Source organism: Pelodiscus sinensis, chromosome 3 (genome assembly GCF_052426305.1).
Source record: "Pelodiscus sinensis isolate ZL-2025 chromosome 3, ASM5242630v1, whole genome shotgun sequence".
In the NCBI taxonomy this organism is placed as follows: domain Eukaryota; kingdom Metazoa; phylum Chordata; order Testudines; family Trionychidae; genus Pelodiscus; species Pelodiscus sinensis.
Window position 1 is genome coordinate 66,540,154 of NC_143054.1, and position 15,726 is coordinate 66,555,879.

Genomic DNA, 15,726 nt, shown 5'->3' on the forward strand with positions numbered 1-15,726 from the left:
ATGATTAAAAAAAACCTCCCAATGGATTGCTTTTGAAGTAAGGTATTAAAAATTGAAAGATCAAACAATTGGTAAATGTGGTTGCAAGGAAAAAATATGCAATTTTGGCCAGTATTGCCTTCTGCATTTTTGTAATTCAATTAGCTAAACTAAATGCTTTTTTATAAAAAATTAATAGGGGGAACAATCTCTTTTCATGTAGCGTTTTGTTTAACCTTTGGAGTAGTTTTTATCTTATCAGCAACTGAAATGAACTTAGTATGTCTATAGTGCCGAGTGTGATGGGGCTTGGTCCCTACTTAGTAGATTCGTAGATTTTTAAGGTCAGAAGGGATCATTAGATCCCTTTTGGTGTAGACCTGACTCTCAGAGAAATGAATGCCAAAGTAAATAAGTTAATTACGGTACACATTTTGACCTTATTTGAAACCAGTAAAGGAACCCGAACTCATGCATAATTTTTGTTGTGCTTTGTGGTAGTTGGACTCTAAAGATACAGCCTTATACAACAGTAGCATAACAAATAACTTACTAGCATGAAGGCTAAAGTTAATGAACATTTTATTTTTCTCCAACCAAGGAATTTTCAGTGCAGACCATAACGTTTTCACAAACAAAACTTGCACAATCCATGCTTATTTGTAATCTTAAAGACCAAAAAAAAAAAAAATCACTGACAATGGGAGCAAAATGGTTTCTCAGCATTGTTCATAGCAACCAGAGTTTAAGACCAAACATACTGAGTAGAAGCTGACAGTTCTAAGCTGACAATTCTAAACAGTTATGCGCCCAGTTCAAATAAATGGTAAACCACTACATCATCTGGCTTTTTCCTAAAATGTTTGCGGTGTTTGAAATTTGTGGATTTATGGGTGGTAAACAAACTATTCTCTCTTTATAGATTTAACTCCTGAAAGCACAGTTGCCTGTCCCTCAAAGACTCTGTCAAATGAGGTAAATAAAGAAAATCAAAAGCCAGTTTGCTCATCTGACAAACAATTAAAGATGGAGTCCCAGCTGAGCATATCCTCAGATGAATTAGAAGAAGGAGAAATAGTAAGTGATGATGAAAAATCCAAATCAGAAAGAAACTCTGAGAATAGTAAAATATCAAGGGAAAGAGCTTCTGATACACACAATTTGAGCAGCAGTCCACATAACCAAATGACTAAAACTGCATCTTGCAATGAAGATAGTGGAAAATTAGTTTACGCAAAAGTCAGAGAAAACAAGAGTAGAGAAAAACATAAAACTGGAACTACCAAATCAAAGGAAAGAAAGAAAAATAAAACTATGAGCATTGCTTGCCTTGAAAAAATAGTTCAAATTATTCTGGAACCTTCTACAGTACAAGAAATTATGCAGATGTTAAAAGCAATACGAAAACAGATAAGAAAAAATTATATGAAGTTCAAGATGCATTTCCCAGTTCAGCATTTTCACAGAATTATAGAATCAGCAATTTTGAATTTTACATCATTGATAAAGTACTTAGACTTTTCCAAGATGTCTAAAGTAGGTGAGACTTTAAAATGTACTCTCTGTGAAACTATAGAATCTAAACTTAAGCATGTTAAAAAGAATGCAACAGTGGAACAACTTTTTGAACAACAGCTGTCAGATATGAAAAAAAAGTTGTGGAAATTTATGGATGAACAGCTTGATTACTTATTTGAAAAAATAAAGAGAATTCTAGTAAAACTGTGTGATTTAGTAAGCATGGGAACTGAGAGTGATGAAGGAAAGCTTGAAGTCATTACCACACAAAAACAGAAATGCATAACAGGTCATAAAACTGATATACAGAAATCCAGGAAAAAGTCCCTAAAAGTAAAATCTCAAAAGTCTGAAGAATATGTCCTTCCTAAGCCAGTGGTAAGTTCTCAACCAATTAACAATTGTCACCATGACAAAAATAAAACAGATGCACCAAAAAATGTGATCACAAAATGTCTAAATTCTATTGATAATACAAGGAACTCACAAACCAAAGTGCTGCCATCTAAGGAAAATAATTTACAAGGCACCCTAACGCCACTGAAAAGTGCAAGATATGAAAAGGACAGCTTTCACATGGTCAGAGATACTCACAAGTCAGATTTTAATTATGAACTTCTAACGGAACAGCAGACTTCTAGCCTTACCTTTAACCTTGTGAGCGATGCACAAATGGGTGAAATATTCAGAAGTTTGTTACAAGGCTCTGATCTTTTAGAAAAAAGTATCAGCAGCATTGATACAGATCAGTGGGAGTTCAGGACACCAGAAAAACAGATTATTGAAAGTCAGAAATGCAGAAATAATCCTGCTTTGGTTATAGAAGAGGGAGTTCCAACAGAGGCTTGTGTGAAATCTATATCAGTTGAGAGTATTAATTGGCCTCTAATTTCACCTGAAAGAGCCTCCTCTTTGTCATCTAGACTACAGATGCCAGTTGATCCAGATATTCTGGATGAAAGCTGTATGTTTGAAGTCCCCCCAAGTGCAGCTTCAAACAAAGATGATGAATGCAGTTTACAAAAGAATAAGTCATTTGTTTCTTCTATACTCCTTGAAGACCTGGCAGTTTCTTTAACTATTCCATCACCTTTGAAATCAGACGCTCATCTTAGCTTTCTGAAACCTGAAAACACATCCAGCTCAACTCCTGAGGGTGTTCTTAGTGCACATTACAGCGAAGATGCTCTTCTTGAAGAAGAGGATGCCACTGAACAAGACATTCATTTGGCTTTAGAATCTGATAATTCAAGTAGTAGATCAAGTTGTTCTTCATGGACAAGTCGGCCTATTGTTCCTGGTTTTCCTTGTGACCCCAGCCTACCAATGCAAGCAGTAATAATGGAGAAATCCAATGATCATTTCATTGTTAAGATAAGGCGTGCAGTCCCATCTACATCACCAACCCTTGATCAGACTATGCTGGCAGAGGAGTCACTGGTATCCTTAACCAAGGAAGAAAATATCTCTGCCAAAATAAAAGATGATCAGGGTACCATACATGCAACTTTTGCAACTGTTGAAAAAGGTTCTGAAAGAGATACAACTATTGATGATTCCACTGATGAATTACATAATGTCACTGCTAAACAAGAACAAGCTCATGATTTGCCAGACTCCCTTAAGGAGCCACATAGTGCCATTGGAAAAGACAAAGTTCCTCATTCGCCTAAGCCCTTTTCAGAAACATCAAACCAAAATGGTCATGGTAGTGAAAACATAAATAAAGACTTTAAGCTACCTCAGATGCTTGAATTGAAAGTGCCTGAAAACAAGAGAGAAATACCTAACACTTCGGTTGAAAGTCCTGTTAAAGCTGAAGTTGCTTTTCCTTCTGAAAGCAGTGTTGATGAATATATAGATTTGACAGAAGATATTGCCAATGATAATGAAGTAGATTTATGTAATCTTGCAATAGAATCAACTTTGAAAGTTACACATCAGGAAATTCATACAGAAAACTTAGATAAAGAAGGTACAAAAGACGAAACATTGGAGTGCAGTGTTAATGCATATATTGATTTAACAGAAGATCTTACCAGTGAGATTAAAGCAGATGAGAGCAACTTTAAAACAAAAACTACTTTAAATGTTGATTTGGAATGCCAGACAAGTCTTGATAAAAATAGCAAAAAAAGAAAAAAGGATCCTGTAACAGACAATTCCAAGGCAAAAAGGCAAAAAAAGGAAACTCAATTGGCTAGTGAAAAAAACGATAAAAGTAGTAAGAAGTTTGAGGAGAGAGGTTTAGCTCCCAAAAGCTTTTCCAGTAAGAAGAGTGAACTGCCAGAGAAAAAAGATCTTTCAACTTCTTCCACATTGCCACGTAGTCTATATGCCAAAAACATCATTAAAAAGAAAGGAGAAGTAGTCGTTTCTTGGACAAGGTAAGAGTATTGACTATGTACTATTTTAGTGGGGAGGAGGGCATGTTAGAATATGCAGTTAAAATTAATTTTATTGGTGACTGAAGTTCCATATTTCTACAGAATAAATTGAGCTTCCTTTAACCTTGTTCGGGGAGGATCTCCTAAGTCAGGGCTGGGCAAAATTCAGCCCACAGACCGTATCTGGCTCACCAAGCTGCTGGATCCAGTTTGCTGGTGCAGCAGGAGCCACAAGCAGGCTCCCTATCTGCTCTGTCCTGCACACTGGTCAGAAAAGCCAGCTGCAAGGACCTGTTTGTCTGTCTGTGTGAGAGCATCTGTGAGTTGGGAGGGGGGGGGAGAAGGAGAGACTTCACTCACTGACCCCACCCCTAGCACAGTCTTGCAATTCCCACTAGCTAGTTTCCAGCCAATGAGAGCTACTTGTGTGAAAAACAGGCAGCACACGAAGTACCTCTTCCTTTTCCTCCCCTCGGGCTCACAGCTGTTCAGATACAAAACAGCCCTGTAGCTGGCTGCTCTGAGTGGCCTGTTGAGGCATGGAAGGCAGGGAGCCTGCTGGGCTGCTAGCCAGGAGTTGCCCAGGTAAGCATCTCCCAGACAAAGCCTGCCTCTGGCACACCCAGTCCTTCTCTGCTCTCCAACCTTCTGTCCTCCCCACTCCTACCCCTCTACCCCACATAACCCAATACTTTTGTCATCCCCTTCAGCACCTCAATTCCCTGCCTTTGGTCATAACCCTCTGCATCCTCTCTTACACGCCAGTCTCCTGCCCCAGGTCACAAACCCCTCCTTCACCTTAACTCCCCCCGACTCCATATTTCCTCCTGCATCCCTCTTTATCCCAAGGTCCCTTCTGCTCCCAAGCTCCATCCCAGACTCTGCTCCTCCTCCATTAATATCATGGAAGAGTGTGACCCTTGACCACTTAGCAGATTCTTGGAGTGCCCCCCTCATTGAAAACTATTGCCCTCTGTCCTAAGTCGTGCGACCTAGTTTCCATATCCATTTAGTTCTTGGTTTCTCTTCTGATGATACCAATTAATGGCCCTAGTAGTTTTGTGTATTTAATCATATGGACATCTGTTCATGGGAAACTGGTTTGGAATACTTATCACTTCACAATGCACTGAACAGGTATTTATTCTTCACTGCCACTCTGTGAATATGGTAAATATGCCCATTTTCCAGATGGTTAAAGTGAGGTACAAAAAAGAAGTTATGAGCTATCCAAGGGTCACACAGGAAATCAATGGCAGATTTGAGAACAGGATCCTAACTCTTTTCTGTTTCATCACTAAAGTCCTCTGTAGATAATAGGAGTACTGTATGGGGAAATGAAATAACTGGCACTCTTAATAGCACATCTTTTGATATTTTGAGCCTGGAGCACTCAAAATTTCAATATGTGGGATCTCTGAGTAATAGAAAATTAGGGAAAATGTGGTAGTACAATGAATTTTGAGTGCTGTAGTCCTAGGTTCTAAGTCTTTGGGCTGAGTAAACTTCATTGCCCTTTGTTGTTGTACAATTATAGGGGTGAAAATCTTATTTCAAAAAACTGCCTGCATGTATTTCTACATTAATAGATGCTTGTGTGCTGCTGTTAGCTTTAGATCAGTAAAAGGAAGTCCCCTTTGATAGCTTCATAGCACTATTTTAATGTTTCATAGTTTGGAAATGTAAGGGGTTTTTTGGGGGGGAGGGGTCAAAGTAATGTTGAAAAATTAATTTAACCTTGGAATTTTTTTCTTAGAAATGATGACCGAGAAATTCTATTGGAGTGTCAGAAAAATGGACCGTCAGGGAAAACATTTGTTTCCATAGCTGCCAGGCTAAACAAAAGCCCAAATCAGGTATATAGATTTATTTTAGTTGGACAAGTGACTGTGTTGCTACATTTCTGATTGCTTTAAAGCACATGAGAAAATGGATAGCAGGCTTCACCAATTAATTAATTACTTTTAGTCTTGTACATATAGTTGGGGGGGGGGATTGGAGGAAAGGGAAATCTCTCAGACTTGATAAGGTTTTAAAATTTTGAATTGTAAGCATTCATCATTTGTCTGTCAAGTCCTTGGGCAGAAATACTATGTTGAAAATCAAGTAGTTCTGAATGCCAGCTGTTTTGAATCTCAATAATCATGATGAAGAATGAAAATTTCAAACACTGAATGTGTAAACTGGAGCAGAAGATTCATTGACTGTCATATTCCTACATTCTTTGAGCACTTTTGAACCCCTCCCCCCCTTAAAAATCCCTAAGCAAGCTAATGGGGAGTAGGGAGGAAATGAAAGAAGAAGAAAAAATCCAGTTAGTCAGGTTTATGTCTAGAAATTCTAATATTGGAGGATTAATGTTGTGCTAATGCTCTGGATTTCAGCATCTAATATGTGGTGGTTTGTTTTTTCTCCCCTTAGGTTTCAGAAAGATTCAAGCAGTTAATGAAGTTGTTCAAAAAGTCAAAATGCAAGTAGCTATTAAGCAACCTGCTATTGTGGTACAGGGTTTTGCTGTTGTCAGCAGTGACTAATTATTCTATTATGGTGATACTATGGGAAGTATCCTAGTCAGAACACCTACTCAGTAAGCCCACTTTTCTCCATACAGTTGGAATGCTTCATCTTGGCTCAAATAAGTAATTCATTTTTTCAGCCTGTCAATGTTATGTCAGCCACAGGTGGGGAAAACAAAAGCCAAACAAAACCAGCAGGATGAATAAAGGAGAAAGTTCCTGTACAAATGGAACAGTGGCCATTTGAAGCACTGATGACTCTGTTGACCTTCTTACATAACTGAGGAACCCTGCTCAGTCGAATGAAGCTAGTGACAACTAGTGAAACCCATTACAGGTGCTGTAAACAGACTTTGTGTGGCAATATGAAACATGGGTTTTATAAACCTAAATAATTGATTAGAGTACAATTGCGAGGACATCTTGAGTGGTAAACACAGAATATTCTTTAGGGTTGGGTTTTTTCACATGTGAATTTAAAATACAATTTATTATAGATATAACCCTAAAATCAGTTGTTCTAGAACCTGGATTATCACATAATGAGAGAGTTAATTTTTTTTTCCTCCTGCATGAATTGCTGACAGTGGGATTCATGTTGTGGGAAAATCTGACCCTGTGTCAAGGAATTAAACCAATGGCCATTTTTTTAGATGACTGCTTACCTTCTGAGTGACTACTGTAGAGTATTTGTTTACTAAGAGCTATTTTGAAGGTGAAAAATTGGCTATTGAGACTCTTTCAAAAAGCCTCACCTAGTAAATGTTGGACAGCTACAGTTACAAACAGTTACCAAAAGTTCATGTCATTTTACCAAAACTTTATCCTTTCTAAATTGAATCTTAGAAGTGTCCATTTATTTAACCATTTAAAAACCTTCAATTATTTTTCACTAAAATTTAGTGTGCATTATCACACTAATTCAATAGTTTAGAAATGTGGATTGTGAATTGCCTTGTAAAAGGCAATTTTATATTTAGAATAGGATTTTCCCTGGGCAATAAACAGTCACTGATAGCCTGTGTCCATTTTAACATGTGGGCAGCATCATATCAATCTTCAAAGGATTCCTTGCATAAGATGTTTAGTGTGTGTGTGTGTGTGTGTGTGTGTGTGTGTGTGTGTGTGTGTGTGTGTGTGTGAATTCTTTAAAATCTTAGAAATTGTTATTGTTAAAAGTTAGTATGTTGCCTTTAAAATATGCTTTAACATTTTATTGTGTCTAATGTAATAAAGTTCTTTGCAGATGCCTATTTTTTCCACAGTTTGCTAATTAGGGATATGAATGAGTAACTGGTTACCTGGTAAGCATCACCCTTACTGGGTGAAGCTTACTAGGTACTGGTTAACCAATACTCCAGAGCAGCCTGTGGTCCACCGTGGGTGGAGAGCTGCTTGAGCCCAGGGGGAGTTAGGAGCAGGATCTGCTCCCCCTCATGTGTTAGGCTTCTGGCTCTTGCTGCTGCCCTTCCCACGGTGAAGCTGGCAAAGGCAGTCAGGTGCAGAAGTCCCCCCTCTCCCACCAAGTAGCTCCAGCAGTAGCAGCACAGTGGGTTTAACTAGTTAATTGATTAACTGGGATTTTACATCCTTCTACTGTTAATTGCGTACTAGACATATGCATAGGACAAATTTGTAATCTGAATAAACAGATGCCAGGATTCAGAACCAGATTCTGTGGTCCTTACTCTGTCAAAATATAAATTGAATGTACCTGGAGTTATGCCTGGTAAGGACCTCACCCTGTTTTGCCAACTTTAATATAGTGTTACAATTTAGGTTAGCTTGCATTTTTCCAAAAGCCAATGAACTCTTATTAGATTATCAGCGCGCCATATGCTGTTCCCCTGTCTCACATGTCCTCAAGAGGAACTGTAACAAACATATTATAATTAGAAGCTTAACAGACTGTTGGATTATTCCTTGATGATTCTGCTGTTGTGTTTTCTGTTTTTCAAATACTACCTATGGAGTCATGACTGTTGTATTGCCACAAAGTATTTAACTCCTGTTTCAGACAGCACCCTATACACTGTCAGAAGTAATGCATTATTTAAGCATAGGTTGTGGTGTTGCAATTGGCAGTTTTCCATCTTACCAATACTTGCTGCTAAAACTTAATTGCTTTTAATGATCAAATTTTGCCCTAAGGTAGCTTCCAGTGATTTCAGTGGGAATTTTACATATGTCCCCATATTTGGCCCTAAAACAAATTGCGCCAGTTGTTAAAACTACTATAAGTAAACTGATTAATAGGTTTAATCTCCATATAGTCAGTTTGCAGAGTTGCATTTGCTTGCTCTTCTGGAATAATCAGAAGTTATTGCTGGGGCAGTGCTTGCCCCTCCTTTTCCTTCGCACAAAAGCAAGCAACAAATATAAAGCACACTTGTCCCTTCTTTCTGTTTCTCTTTGTTCATAATTAAGAAAAAGTAATTGCTTTAATTCTGACTTGGATTTCTTTTTGTAAAACTATTTTTAAATGTTGACTATTGTAAGTATATGTACAGGTTCTCAAACGGTTATGTAAAATACCTTGTGTATATATATATGTATATATAGATTTGTTTAGCCAAAGATTTTTAACTATGTACAATTCCAAGTTTATTTTGTATAAACTATTTGCTTACTGTAAGAGCAATGCAAACCAATAATAAAACCTTGTAAAGTTCAGACTTACATTCTTGTTGATAAAATGTTGGCTTGAAGTTTTTTGTACCATTGTTTGTAATTTATTTCTTCAATATGAATTTTGATACCATATATGCAAAATGTAAGGTATATAAACCTACAGTCTATCTTGTAAAATCTCAGGTAAATGAAAACAACCTGTCTGAATAATTGTTGGCTGATAGTGTGGCATATGCAACTGCTATGAAGCAACATTAAAGCTGCTTCTATAAATAAGGATAGTGGGAAAGTTCTTGTTTTCTTTCTTCTGGAAGAACATTAAACATGGAAGTACTTAGCCAGCATTCTGATTACTTGAATTGTGTATTGGCTTATTTTGAAGTGAACTATTAATGTATTAAAGATTTTTGTCTACAAAATGATTGGGTAGAAAACTGGAGCCTCCTTAAACTCAAGTGTTTCTTATACTATGTGAGAATTATGTGGTTTCTCCCCTTCTCCATTTCAAAGTGCATGTTTTGCTGTTGTAAGATTAACATTTAAATTTAGTACCACACGAGGAAGATGTTTTTCAGTTTAAATAGATAGTCCAGTAACTTCCTACCCTTCAAAAAATCTGCCCTGACTTAGGGATGTTAAAAAGAGGCTATTTTACTAATCAAGTAGTTGATAAACAAATTCTATCAACTAATCGATAGGGGAAGGCAGCCAGCTTAGTCCCAGCTCATGCTAGGACCAAACCCTGCTATGGCTCTGCAATTTAAAATGCAGTAGGATCCAGGTAGCCTCCCCCTCCACTCCTACTGCATTTTAAATTGCGGAGCTGCAGCAGGGTTTGGTCCTGGACCTAGCATGAGCAGGACTGAATGGGGCTGCCTTCCTAGCCCGAAGCAGCCCCTGTCCACAGAGAGTCACAGTGGGGAGTTAGGAGCTGTGAGGAGAGGCTGAAGGAGTTGGGTCTGTTTAGTCTGCAGAAGCGAAGAGTGGGGGGGGATTTGATAGCAGCCTTCAACTTCCTGAAGGGAGGTTCCAAAGAGGAATGAGAGAGGCTGTTCTCGGTAGTGACAGATGGCAGAACAAGGAACAATGGTCTCAAGTTGTAGTGGGGGAGGTCCAGGTTGGATATTAGGAAAAACTATTTCACTAGGAGAGTGGTAAAGCACTGGAATGGGTTACCTAGGGAAGTAGTTGCGTCTCCATCCCTAGAGGTGTTTGTCTCGACTTGACAAAGCGTTGGCTGGGTTGATTTAGTTGGGATTGGTCCTGCCTAGAGCAGGGGGCTGGACTTGATGACCTTCTGAGGTCTCTTCCAGCTCTATGGTTCTATGATTTTATGACTGGCTATGGATGGGCTGCTTTGTGGCAGCAGCCTCTGTCTGTGGAGAGTCACAATTCCCCCACTGGGACCTCCTGTGGACAGGAGCTGCTGCTGCTGAAACAGCCTCCCCTCCTTCCCCATGTTTGCTTCCCTGATAGAGGCAGCAGCATGGGAGGGGACAAGCAGCATAGCGGAAATGGTACTGGGGGAACCAGCTTTTAAAACAGACAGCCTCCCAGCACCTGCTCCCCCTCTTCCCTGCTGCGTCTATATCAGAGGCCAGCAAGGGGAAGGGAATGCAAGTAGTTGACTCAACTACCTAATAAGCTTAGGCTTATCAACTACTCTTTTACATCCTTACCCTGACTTACTGTTTAGGAGTATATCCATCTATTCAGTAAGAACAGGGAGACACACATGCCATCTCACATCGACAGAGCTGAATTGGGCTGGTGGGTAGAAACTAATCCATTCAGTTGGAATTTCTGCTTTGGAAAACTTCTTAATGCTACTCCCACTTGTATGCATGGTCCCTGGGTAGATTGCTTGTCTTCTAAGGGTATGTCTATATTGCAATTAAAGGCCTTTTGTCAGCCTACTCAGTCTCATGGGGCTTGGGATAAGGGATTGTTCAACTGTAGTATACATGCTCTGGCTGGAGAGTGAACTATAGGACCTCTTCCCACTACAGTGAGTCTGAGTTAGCAAACTCAGGCCAGTTGTGGGTGTGTGTTTGCAGTATAGACATACCTAAATGTATTACTTTCAAGTGGCAGGCTTGTGCTTCTACTTTACTTTTTGGGGGGGATTGGATTGTACAATTACATACTGATTGGATCTCTGGGTTGCAACCTTGTGTGCCAACCAGGACTAATTCAGCAGGTCTGGTGGGGGGTTGACCTCTGCAAGGATTTCCCTTTGGAAGCCAAACACAACACACATTTGCAGTGTTACAGAATCAGCTTCTTCAAAACAAAGTGTTTCCCAAAAGGTACACACAGCACAGCAAAGTGTTTTTTTTGCATCCATATTCACTTAACTAAGCTTAATCTCTTTAGCTGTAGCTTTGCGGAGCTGGCTTATTTGCGGAGCTGGCTTATTTCAGAGAACCAGCCTCTACAGAGTAGCTCACTGTCCTCTGCTTTTTCAAGGATACGCTTAGCTAACCACTCTGACAACTTACTACTCTTCCTTTCTTCCAGGGGTGGGGGTAGGGGTGTGGGTGGTGGTTTTTTTTTTTTTTTAAAGGTTTGTGATCTCCAGTATAGCCTTGGGTCAGGCCTGGGCAAAATATAGCCCGCAGAGGCAGCAGGAAGCCCCAGGCAGGCTCCTGTGCTTACCCTGCACACCGCTCAAACGAAGCTGCAGGGCACTTTCTCTTAGGCTACATCTACACTGCAGGCTTTTTGGGCAAGAACAGCAGTTCTTGTGCAAAAATTTGCAGAGCATCTACACTGCACATGCATTCTTGCTCAAGTAAATTTACAGTAAAGTGTTGAAAAACAGGGCTTCTTGCGCATGAGTTATTCCTCTCCCCACATTGATTAAGCCCTCTTGCACAAGAGCTCTTCCACAAAAAGGTAGTGTGGATGGGCAACAGTGGTTTCTTGTGCAAGAAAGCCCTATGGCTAAAATGGCCATCAGAGCTTTCTTGCACAAGAGAGTGTCCACACTGCCATGGGCGCTCTTGTGCAAAAGCACACGGCAGTGTGGACACGCTCTTGCGCAAGACCTTTTGCCCAAGAACTTGTGCAAAACAGTTTTTGCGCAAGAAGCCTGCAGTGTAGATGTAGCCTTAGACTCTGAGGCAGGGGGAGAAAAAGATACAGATGCTGCTTCCACCCCAGCACAATCCCATTGGCCGGTTTCTGAACAGCAACTGGCCAATGGGAGCTGCCTATTTGAACAACAGGTAACAAGAAGCACATCCCTCCTACTCAGTTACTCAACCACATGGCTGAGCAGGCAGAAACATTTTAAGCTCTGCAGGCAGGCTGGTTTGGCTGCTGGTTGGTAAGTCTCCTGGCCAGAACCTGCCTCTGGCACTCTAGCTCCTCCTTTCCCCCAACCCTCTGCTGCCCTGCTACTCCATGTGTGGGTCAAGCAGGGGAGCCTGCCTGGGTCTCCCCACTGCCTCCGCAGGCCAGATCCAGTGGCTTTGTGGGCTGGATGCAGCCTGCAGGCTGTATGCTGCCCCGGCCTGATTTAGCCACTAGCAGTTGGACCTTCTGGTGTTGCTGAAGAAGACTACAGTCAGTTTGCTCCAGTCTGCTCTTTCACGTATATAGATGGCCTTGGTTTTACACTGCCAGCAAAGCACCAGGAAAAGGGGCTTCAGGTGAAAGATAGGAAAGACAAAGCCAAGAGGAAAATCACTAACTAGTAACTGGGTTTAGTGTAAGTATCAGAGGGGAAGCCATAGTAGTCTGTCAGCAAAAACAACATTTAAGGACTCCTCATTGTTTTGCGGTTTAGTATAGTTTACTCAGTCCTTTCTTTTTTGGGGGGAGGGTGATCAAATTATCTTGAATTACTCAGAGATTAGTGGGTGGAGCATGGGCATATTATATAAGAAAAGTGCAATTAGTAACTTATCACCTGCTGCCTGGTATTAGTATAAAAGGAAGCAGTTTCTACTGTAGAATGGGCAAGAAAAAATTGAGTTTATTAATACTTCAAGCACTGCAGCTGTGCCCTTCAGGGAGGATGCTATTTATGCAAAGAAGAGGGATTCTCCTAGCCACATACGTGTAACGCTCCCACAAACACTGGAGTGATGGTAGTTAGGATGATTTTTTATATCCCTGAGCAACATAGTTATACCGACCTAATTTCCTAGCATAGACCAGGCCTGACTAACTGATACATAATTTCCCCACATCAACAGATTCGTTACTTTTTATAGCTGTGAAGGGCATCTAACCTTAATTTTGCTCTTTCAGTACAAGGTCTGAAGACACTGAGCTCTATTTCCTTGATCAGATTTTCCCCAATCATACTCATTCTATGAGGGTGAAGAGGCTGTAGATGTGCCCAATTCTTGCATATCACCCATTCCTCACTTTGAATAAGGCATCTAAGTGATTATGAAATGTGGGATTTCTGCAGTGATTTTCTTTTAGTGGGCTCTGTTATCACTTTCCCCCACACGCTCTACAAATTCCAAGATAAAACTTCATCATATATAACCCAGGAAACCTTTCACAAAAAATAAATTCAGAAAAGACTCAGTCCCACAGTCACCACCAAGATACTAACATTCAAACCAGCATTCCTTATGCCCCAAAACAAAAACCCTGTACTTGTGGTTCTCAACCAGGTATACATTAGTGTTTTGAATCTTTCTGTTTTGAAATTGGACATTTTCAGCCTAACTAATTTTTTGTTTTTAAGCTATTTATAGTCATAATCAAGGTTAGTGAAATATCATTGTGGAGGTCTTTCCAGGGCGGGTTCAGGAACACATCTAGATATTTGCCTAGTTTTACAAGAGGCTATATAAAAAGTAGTAGCAAAGTCAGTGCAACCTAAAACTTCATATGACTTGTTTATACTGCTCTGTGTAGTATACACTGAACTATAGTTCACGATAGTCTAATTGATTTATTTTACAATTATATGTTAAATAAGAAAGTGAGCAAATTTTCAGGAACTGGTCACAGGAATTTTCAGGATCTGTGACACTTGTGTATGTTTATGCCTGATTTGGTAAACAAGTTGTTTTTAAGAAAAGTGAAACTTTGGGGCACACAAGACCAGTCAGACTCCTAAAAGTGGTACAGTAGTCTGGAAAGTTTGAGAGCCACTTCCTATGGGTTCATCCTTAATCCTGAACCAAAACAAAGATGCATTTTCTGGGAGCCTAGCTTTATTACAGGTATATCACCATGCTGCCACAGAAGAGCTGCATCTGGAGACTCTGAGGAAGCTATTTTGGCTAAGTGAAACTCTCAGCTTCCAGATACTACCTACCTCAGTCACCAAATCACTCCCCAAGTAGAATACCAACCACGAGTCGTGACTCTCGCCTTCCTTGATGTGGTCAGAGTTACAGATCAAGAATGTGCCAAAGTGGGGCACAGCAAAACTGTTGGCTTCTTTGTTTCTGGATATTAGCAAGCCATAGATGTAAGAGATACAAGGATGCCAATGGAGCCACAGATGGGAGAGGCAGCAGTGGTTGCAGGAAGAAAAAGATCTGTGTAAATAAGCTCTCCCCTTTGCAGACATTAACATTTCCACAGCACTTATGGAAATGAAAGCAGCCTTCACTCAGGAAGATGAGCACGAGAGTCAGCACGCTGTTTTTTAGTGTCTTGTGGATTAGCTACAGGAGGCTGCTTCAGACAGTATGGTCTGCAGTAGCATTTTTCAGGGTGTAGTTGTCTCAGGATATTCTCTTGCTGCTCCTGCACTTTCGTTTCATAGTGGACAGTTGCATAGTCAAAAAAGCAGTGGGCCAACCAGGGAATAAACTATCCAAGATCCACTTCTTTCTGACCAATAATAATCTCGTTGATACCCCCACTTGACACTCACCAGAGTGCTGTAAGGACATCCCAATGCAGAACCACATGTGCTCTTAGCCTGCTACAACTGGGCAGAATTTAGGCACTGTCCCTGGCTTTGTGCCTCTAGCAGGCATGCTAGATATGGATCTCAGCCAAGAGGGGCTTTCAGGCATCTGTGGACTCCCAATGATCCAGTTGCCTAAGCCTTGAAGCTAGTGCCATCTCCCAGCAGTTACTACACATCCCCCAGAATCCCATCAAACTAGTTTAAAGTTAATCTGTTAGGGGGTACATAATAATATGGGATACATGTTAAAGTCCAGCAAAACATACATCTGGCTGTACTTTGCACGGGAGTCTAAAAACTCCAGTATTCTTTGCTAAGCCTGAAAGAGCGAGCAATTTAGGGAAAATAAACATACCTACACACATTTTTCCTGTCTCTGTTTCCTTGCCACTCTGGACAGTTCTTGAAGTATAGACTCTTCAAGCCGAAGTCCTCTAAGAAATTCAGGCTCCTTCCTTTCCCTCCTGCACATGGCTTCTCCTCAAGAACAGTGAGGCTATGTCTAGACTGGCATGATTTTCCGGAAATGCTTTTAACTGAAAAGTTTTCTGTTAAAAGCATTTTCGGAACAGAGCATCTAGATTGGCATAGACACTTTTCCGCAAAAGCACTTTTTGCGGAAAAGTGTCCGTGGCCAATCTATACGCACTTTTCCACAAAAAAGCCCCAATCTCCATTTTTGCGATCGGGGCTTTTTTGCAGAAAATAAATCTCAGCTGTCTACGCTGGTCCTTTTGCACAAAAGTTTTGCTCAAAAGGGACTTTTGCCCGAACAGGAGCAGCATAGTATTTCCGCAAA

General features: G+C 40.4%; 1 protein-coding gene across 1 annotated transcript in view; it reads left to right on the plus strand.

The window, feature by feature from the left end:
* CASP8AP2 (caspase 8 associated protein 2) overlaps positions 1 to 9,108 on the plus strand; it is a 35,824-nt gene extending 26,716 nt beyond the window's left edge. Inside the window, exons 9-11 of the mRNA XM_075923878.2 lie at positions 902 to 3,884; positions 5,641 to 5,740; positions 6,306 to 9,108. Coding sequence (XP_075779993.2) covers positions 902 to 3,884; positions 5,641 to 5,740; positions 6,306 to 6,362 — 3,140 coding nt within the window. The 3' untranslated portion in view covers positions 6,363 to 9,108. The remainder of the gene's footprint in view (positions 1 to 901; positions 3,885 to 5,640; positions 5,741 to 6,305) is intronic.
* The last annotated feature ends 6,618 nt before the right edge of the window (positions 9,109 to 15,726 follow it).